The 9,206-nt window shown below is 37.8% G+C and overlaps 1 protein-coding gene across 1 annotated transcript; it reads left to right on the forward strand.

Annotated features, from left to right (window-relative positions):
• The first annotated feature begins 1,978 nt into the window (after positions 1-1,978).
• Positions 1,979-8,904, forward strand: LOC131106220 (leucine-rich repeat-containing protein 3-like). Its single transcript, XM_058055090.2, has 2 exons — positions 1,979-2,145; positions 6,436-8,904. Exon 2 carries the CDS (start codon positions 6,487-6,489, stop codon positions 7,339-7,341), a length of 855 nt encoding a protein of 284 aa, XP_057911073.2. The 5' UTR covers positions 1,979-2,145; positions 6,436-6,486; the 3' UTR covers positions 7,342-8,904.
• Positions 8,905-9,206: the final 302 nt, after the last annotated feature.

Genomic DNA, 9,206 nt, shown 5'->3' on the forward strand with positions numbered 1-9,206 from the left:
ATGAATGAAGCTGGTAGCTAAGATGAAATGGTAGCTAGGAGATCTGTGTTCGATTCCCCCCTCGGCCATCTCTGTGTGGAGTTTGCATGTTCTCCCCGTGCATGCGTGGGTTTTCTCCGGGTACTCCGGTTTCCTCCCACATTCCAAAAACATGCTAGGTTAATTGGTGACTCCAAATTGTCCATAGGTATGAATGTGAGTGTGAATGGTTGTTTGTCTATATGTGCCTTGCCATTGGAAGATGCCAGATGGAAAAAATTGCGTTGCATTTTTTTTAAAAATAATCTATTGGTTTATTCATGACATGGCATTACAAGACGTTACTCCTTATCTGGACATCCTTCCATCCTTCCTCTCGGCAGACCTCAAGCTTATGTAAAGGGTGTATTTCACGCTCAAGCAATTTAGCGCAACATGTTATGAAACAACAGCTGTTAAACATCCTCAGGTTAAGTTAAATTTGTATTCAAAGCAGTTGGAGTCAGGGGGCACTAAACCCCCAAAATAATCAAAACATTATTTCTTTTTATCGCTGTGTAAGACTATAAAGTAGTTCATTGGTACAGTTCAACTTGAATCAAATTTATGAATTGAATTCATGAGGGTCACGATGCATGTATGGTAACATTTAAAGAGTGAACATACTGACACAAGGAGAAAAGGTCAGACTAAGACTATCCATCCATCCATTTTCTATACTGTTTATCCTGATGAGGGTCGCGAGGGTGCTGGAACTTATCCCAGCTGTCTCCGAGCAAGAGGCGGGGTACACCTTGGACTGGTCTCCAGCCAATCACAGGGCACATATAGACAGACAACCATTCACACTCACATTCATACCTATGGACAATTTGGAGTCACCAATTAACCTAGCATGTTTTTGGAATGTGGGAGGAAACCGGAGTACCCGGAGAAAACCCACGCATGCACGGGGAGAACATGCAAACTCCACACAGAGATGGCCGAGGGGGGAATCGAACACAGGTCTCCTAGCTACCATACATTCATTCATTCATTTTCTATTGCATATCCTCACGAGGGTCTCTTGCGTGCTGGAGCTTATCCCAGCTGTCTTCAGGCGAGAGGCGGGGTACACCCTGGACTGGTGGCCAGCCAATCACAGGGCACATATAGACAAACAACCATTCACACTCACATTCATACCTATGGACAATTTGGTGTCACCAATTAACTATGCATATTTAAAGTGTAAATCGCAATATAGCTGAATTATACATGAAATATGTTATATTAATATATGCGACCTGTCCAGGGTGTGCCTTATCTTACCCCACAATCCAAGTGAGGCTAAGCAGTACTGAAAGTGGATGAATGAATATTAATGTATAATTAATATGTATATATTTATTATTATTCCCCATTAGCCAGGAAACGGTTGGTTTTTTTTTTAATAATTTCAATTTTGTTGGGGGTCTCTTGGGGGGTCAACTCTCTAGTTGAATAATCCAGCTCTTGTTTTGGATCTTATCATAATGTATCAACATTGATAAGGTTACTGCTAGTCACTTCATTTTTTTTTGTATTTGATTTTACTATAGAATGTGATGTACCTAATATTGTGACCACTAAATCACATATAAGCTCATCTCCCCACCCCTTTTTCACAATTCTTGATGCTTTTTTTTTTTTTTTTTTTGCACCCGTGCCATTTCATATTATCCCCCACCCCAGCTTCCCGTCCTTTTCAAATGTTCATGCCCCCTTCACATCTTCTCAGTGGAGAGATCTTGTAGATGACATCAATGAGAAATAGGAAAGGAGTAGAACTAGGAGGTCACGTGTAGGTAAACAAGGGTGAGGACAAGTAAAATGCACCTTGGTGGGGAGGGAGTGTGTCAGGGAGTGTGTGAGGGAGTGTGTGAGGGAGTGTGTGAGAGAGAGCGAGTGTGTGTGTGTGAGAGAGAAAGCCACGCCCACTCCTCTTTATTCTAAGCCCTCTTTCTCTCTCCTCCAGTCATTGATGAAGCCTCCAGCTGACACACAGCAGAGCAGAAGAAGAAAACACTAATAAAATGTTTGTATGTACGCGACAGAAAGATGACAGATAATCAGCCTTTGGGAAGAAGGTGCTGAAAAGCCGCAACAGGATTTGAACATCTATTACTTGAGAGCAGCCATTCACATGTAAGTAGTTTTTTCCTTTTCTAAGGAAAAGTGGATTCCTGCATTTTTAAACCTTAAAATATTATGATTTAAAAAATACAGCTACAAAAAAATGAGCTACAATGTTCTTGTCATTCGCCTTTTACCTTCAACTGTTTGTGTGTAGATTTGAACCTCTGTAGGAAGTGACTATGTTACAGTTATTAATACAGGTACTTTGTTAATCAGGTAGAAACGTTGTAAATCTACACGACAAATCATATTTGTGCCATTTTTTAAATGTTATTTATATTTCTAATTATGTGTATTTATCTATTATTCATGAATTATTCTTTATTATTTTATTTTAGTTATTTTTAAAATTATTTTTTATTATTTAAATTTATGTAGATATTTCTACATTTTTATTTATGTATACATATATTGGTTTTGACTATTTCAATTTCTTATTCCTGTAATATTTTATGTATTTTGTATATTTTTTTTATTATTTCTATGTAATTAATGTACTATGTATGTACTTTTATTTTATTTATTTACTTTTTTAGAACTTGTTTATATATTTATATGTTCAACAATTCCCCCCCCCCCTTTTCTTTCACTGCTGGATAAGCCAGGGGTATGCAAAATGTGGCCCCGGGAACCATTTGAGGCCATTTTTTATTGAGCAAGGGCATATACTACAGCGGAAATTCAACACTGTCCAAATCAGAAACTTGGACAGAAAACATAGAAATGACCCAAATACCTGTAAAATGCCATCTGCAGACCAAAATGGGAGCCCACATACAGTATGAGTACAGTACAGCATCAGCTCTTTGGTGGTGTTGGTGCATCCTATCATGATTTCCTGTCAGTCACTGGTGGCAGCTATTTGTAACTCTCCTGCTGAGGGTCCCGACCTCCTAAAATATGTAAATTTTTGCTTGCATGATTGGGAAGTTTTTCAAGTATGTAAAAGCCCTCAAAAAGATAATTTGTCTACCAGAAAATGAGGGAGAAGGAGCTCCACTCATTTATTCAGCAACAGTTAAATAGAGTGATAACTAATGCTGTGTCATTACCAGAAGTTACTCCTTATCTGGACATCTGTGGGAGTGGGACTCTTGGCAGACCCTGAGCTTATGTAGCGGGTGGACTTCACACTTATGGAATTCAAAATTGTTTGAATTCAAAAAATGTTAAGGTGTCCCTAAACCCCCAAAACAAACAAATATGTTCAACAATACTATAAATTCCTGACTTTAAGGGGTCCCTAAACCCCCAAAACAAACAAATATAATCAACAATACTATAAATTCCCCACTTTAAGGGGTCCCTAAACCCCCAAAACAAACAAATATGTTCAACAATACAATAAATTCCCCACTTTAAGGGGTCCCTGACCCCCAAAACAAACAAATATATTCAACAATACTATAAATTCCCCACTTTAAGGGGTCCCTAAACCCCCAAAACAAACAAATATGTTCAACAATCTATACATTCCCCACTTTAAAGGGTCCCTAAACCCCCAAAACAAACAAATATATTCAACAATACTATAAATTCCCTACTTTAAGGGGTCCCTAAACCCCCAAAACAAACAAATATGTTCAACAATACTATAAATTCCCCACTTTAAGGGGTCCCTAAACCCCCAAAATAAACCAATGTATTCAACAATACTATAAATTCCCCACTTTAAGGGGTCCCTAAACCCCCAAAACAAACAAATATGTTCAACAATACTATAAATTCCCCACTTTAAGGGGTCCCTAAACCCCCAAAACAAACCAATGTATTCAACAATACTATAAATTCCCCACTTTAAGGGGTCCCTAAACCCCCAAAACAAACAAATATGTTCAACAATACTATAAATTCTCCACTTTAAGGGGTCCCTAAACCCCCAAAACAAACAAATATATTCAACAATACTATATAAAGTACACAATATTGATGACATTAGTTACAATTCAAATTTATTTTGTTTATTGACTTGAGTTCATAAATGGACTTATGGGAATTATGATGCATGCATGGTAACATTTAAAGTACCAGTAAGAAAGGGTAGGACTAAATAAGCTCTACATCAGCATGTGATGTAACCTTGTTAATCACATCCAAAACAAATGAACCCACGCCTATAATACCAGTAGGAAGCATACAAGGTGTAAATGGGAATAATAGTTCTCCAATTTTTTTCTGTCTGCTTTTGCATGGTCATGCAGCAATAACTATCCGTGTTGCTGTTGGAGTGTATTTTATGTATAGAAACAAAAAAGCACCTCATTAATAAAGCTGTGGAAAACACACACAAAGAGCACCATCTCATATAATAAATATCGAGCTGACATCATTTTTTTGGCCCCACATACTGCGGATCAAAAGTCTCGCAGGCAGACAGGTGAAGTAATGGGGCTCTAAAATAGATTTGCACACGTATAATCTCGGCTCTCCGGCCACAGCCTGCTCAGTTTAATGAGATCCAAGTTGCAAAGACGGTGTCTCTGTTGTCTGTTTGAATGATAAAAATGGACAACACCTCATGGCGTCATAGCAACACTCATATCATCCAAATATGCCACCTCGGGGTCCTGCCTTGCATATATAATATCATAATTTTACTTAGTTCTTATACACAATATTAGCCACAGTTATCTCATAATAAATTATTATGATATAAAATCTCATTTTGAACTTTTGCCAAAGTGCAAAAGGGAGGATCCTCGGAGCCGCCCACTGCTGGCCTATTTCTCCCTGCTTTGTCTTTTATTGACGCTACGAGACGCGAGCTGGATTGATGTTCTCAGCGTTAATAACGTGCGGTGGGCCTTACTTACACATCGATCCCTCCCCCTTTTCGTCACTTACAATGCATGCATAACACACACACACACACGCACAGCCATGAAATATGATGGAGCCAGGGGCTTATACGGCATCATGGGAAGATAAATAGATGGGTAACTGAGACGTATTGATGAGGGTCAGACTATACTGTACGTATGGTATGGATGGTCATGTCTCATCATTTTAATGCAGAAATCTGCTGTTTACACATCAGGAAGTCACTCTAGACCACAGAAATTGTTTTATTTTTTTGATTGAACAGGTAAATAAATAACTCATTAATTGTGTGGATTAATGTACTTGATATACTTTGTAATGGTAATGGTTTTATTTCATTTGAACATACATCACATTACAATTGAATGCATCCCATAATCAGTTCACAGTTCCACATGTCCAAAAGGAGTAGGAAGAAGCAAAGCTTATTAAATTCTACCCCTCCATCTGGTACTTTTATAACCAGTAACTGTTACATTTGTTCACTTCCTGCTTTCCAAATATATTTTACGTTTTTTTTTTTTTCATTTTATTTTTGTCATGTACGAGGTGATATGACCATCCAATGACATAATGGGTACCATAGTAAGTGTCAATATAGTGATATGTATAGCACATCATGACTGGTTCAAGACTCTTCATCCTTGTATTTAGCAAACATCAACTGCTTGTATTGTTTCTTGAATTGGCTCATCGTTGTGCATTGTTTGAGGGTCTTACTCAATCCATTCCATAGTTTGATTCCACATACTGAAATGCTATGGCTTTTTAACGTAGTCCTAGCATATAAGTGTTTCAAATGTAGTTCTTCCCTGAGATCATATTTCTCCTCTCTTGTAGAGAAGTATTGGATGACATTTTTAGGTAATTGGTTATTTTTAGCCTTATGCATTATTTTAGCTGTTTGAAGATGAACTATATCAGTTTAAAGTTTAAGTATTTGTGATTTTAGAAATAAGGAGTTAGTATGTTCTCTGTAGGCGGCATTATGAATTATCCTTACTGACCTTTTTTGCAGTACATTTAGCGAGTGAAGATTACTTTTATAGCTATTAACCCATATTTCCACACAATAAGTAAGATATGGTAGAACCAGAGAGCAATAAAGAGTGTGGAGTGATTTCTGATTGAGAAAAAAATTTGCTTTGTTTAATATTGAAATATTTCTGGCGACCTTATGTTGTATATTTTGTAATATGAGGTTTCCAGCTCATATTTTCATCTATTGTGATCCCCAGAAATGTATTTTCTTTCACCCTTTCAATGTCTACACCGTGTATTTGTATTTGCTGGTACGTGTCCTTTCTGCTGCTACCAAATAGCATGATTTTATTTTTATTTAGGTTCAAGGATAATCTATTATCATCAAATCATCATTTTAGTGTGACCATTTCTTCTCTGACCTTTCTAATGATTTCATGAGAGAAAGTTCCTTGTTGAGTCACATGACTAACTGAAAGGTTTTCCTGCCTCTGTCAGATTCTGCTGGTGACATCATCATGTTGTGCGTCGGGGGGCTATGGTGAGGCCATGTACTCGGGCCCGTGTGAGGACAGATGGACCAGCATCACCACGAGAAGACGATCTAAAGGTGGCGCTCTTCTGCCATGGCTATGCATCCTGTTGTTTTCCACGTCTCTGTGGGGCCAAGCGTCCCCCCAGTGTCCAGCCAGCTGCCACTGTGCCTGGGACACGTCCACTGTGCTCTGCTCCGACGCCGGCCTGCAGGAGATCCCTCAGGGGATCCCGCCGGACACCGTCTCCCTCCACTTGGAGCGCAACAACATCCGCAGCATTCCCGAGAGTGCCTTCAGCGAGCTGGTCCACCTGCGGGACCTCTACTTGTCCCACAACCACATTGACACGCTGTCCTCTGGCGCCCTGCGGCACTTGGGGCCGGAGCTCCGCCTCCTCGACCTGTCGCATAACCAGCTGAGACAAGCCAGCAGGGATGAGTTCGGGTCAACGCAAGCAAAGACCCGCCTCTATCACAACCCTTGGCACTGCGACTGCACCCTGCAGGAACTCATGGAGACGCTCAACTTGGAACCCGAGACGGTCAATGGCATCGTGTGCGAGAGTTCCGTTCGGGGGCTCGGCGAGTCCAGTAGGTGGGAAGAGCTGGGGGGGCTCGGAGAACACGCCGGACAGCCTCTCGTCAGGCTGTTGGACTCTGGGGTGAATTTCTGCAGCCTGCATAGGAAAACCACCGACGTGGCCATGCTGGTCACCATGTTTGTGTGGTTCTTCATGGTGATTGTGTATGTGGTCTACTACGTCAGGCAGAACCAGGCCGAGGCCCGCAGGCATTTGGAGTACCTGAAGAGCCTACCCAGCCCGCGCAAGACCCCCACGGAGACAGACACCCTCAGCACTGGTTTCTGAACCCCTGGTGTCCAATATCCAGAGATATGAAACTGGTGCTCACCCACTGGTGCTCCTCCACTGGAAAGCAGAAGCAGAAGACAACCAAATAGGAACTGTAGCCCTCTTGAAGCTCTCCTTATAGGACTCCTTGATCACGTGACTCTTGAGAAAGGAGGTTGGTCATCATGTCCACAGAAGTTCAGTTGGTTTATGTGATCAAGACAAGGATATTTGTACACAGATCATCTTTTTATATTTATTCACTGAGCATGTGAATTATGTATTTTATTTCAATGTTTATTTTACCAATGAGCATATGAGTTTAAACAAGGTTTTTTATGTTTTATATTTATTATTTTGTATTTGCGTTGATTTTACAGGTTTAATTTAGAAAATACTTGAACAAGTGATTTTTAAAAATTATTTCTGCTTTTATATTTGTATTAGTTTTTATTATTTGTTTATCTTTTAATTGACTGATATACTGATATTTAATCAAATGTTTTTGTTTTAATTCTATTTTAATGATTTAATTTCCGAATTGTTATTATCACTCTTTTTAATTATTACTATGTTTTATTGATTGAACAAGAAATGTATTGTTTTAGTAAAATGTTTAATTTAGTGACTAAGCAAGTGTTTTTTTAAATTATAATTTTACCGGTAATTTAAAAAAATATTTGCATTTTTATTGTTTAAAAAGAAATTTATTGATTAACATTTTAATTAATTTAGCTTTTATAATGTTTAATTTACTGACTGAGCAAGTGTTTTTTTTAATTATAATTTTACCGGTAATTTTAAAAATTATTTGCATTTTTATTGTTTAAAAAAAATTATTGATTAACATTTTAATTAATTTAGCTTTTATATTTTTATATGGATGTTTTCATTTTACTCATATTATTTTATTTATTTACCGAATTAATATTATTTCTTTCTTTTTCATTATTTTTGTATTTCATTTAATTGTTACTGTTACTGATTATTATGATATTTAATATATGTATTTCATTTTTTATATTTAATTTATTTTGTTTGTATTTATTGTGCTTTTCTACTTTGTTTTTTATTCAGCTTTATTTTGTTTTTATCTCACTGTAAAGCTCTTTGAGTCTCATGAAAAGCACTATACAAATAAAATGTACTATTATCATTATTATTAATATTATTTTTATTAAGTTACGGCAATTTGCAATGTAGCAATTGAGCAGTCTTATCAGAACAAGAAAGCTTCTGTCGGCGGGTGGACAGTCATGACATCCAGCCAGTCCCCTTTTTTCCGTTTTTCTTAAGTGCCTGTCTTTTTTTCCAAACAGTTTCTATCAACAGTCTTCAAGATGGTTTTGTAAAACAATCAGGCTTTCTCATATTTGATTTTTTAATGGATTTCACGCTGATGTGAAAAAAAACAAGCAGTTGTGATTACAAAAAGATGTTTTTTTAAATATGAAATCTGTGATGTAATAAAAGCATGAAACCATGACAGATGAAATGGTTTTAGCATCATAGTTTCATCGTAGCAATCATTCTCAGGCTTCAATGTGAGGTTCAAAACCTTTTCAAAGTGTTATCGTTAAATCTCATTTCTTCATGTTCTCTTCTTGTTTTGTGTGTCAAGTTCAACTGTGGGGTGTTTTCTTTTATGTCTACTGGTTTTTTCCCCCCCCAGTAATCAGATGTCCATGTAGTATGTAAAGTGTCTTCTGTGCTGTCCTGTCATGTCTTCCAGCGGGGACGAGGACATGCTGATAGTTAGACAAATGTGGCCCGCGTTTTTTGGTCTTTGTGTGTGTTTTAATGTTGTTCTTTTTTTACCGCTGGTCTATGGAATAAAAGCTGGAAGTTATTGTCATGTGACCTTCATAATAAACATGAGTGTA

This window comes from Doryrhamphus excisus, linkage group LG18, assembly GCF_037039965.1.
Source record: "Doryrhamphus excisus strain RoL-2023G ecotype Guam linkage group LG18, RoL_Dexc_Guam_v1.1, whole genome shotgun sequence".
Lineage (NCBI taxonomy): Eukaryota > Metazoa > Chordata > Actinopteri > Syngnathiformes > Syngnathidae > Doryrhamphus > Doryrhamphus excisus.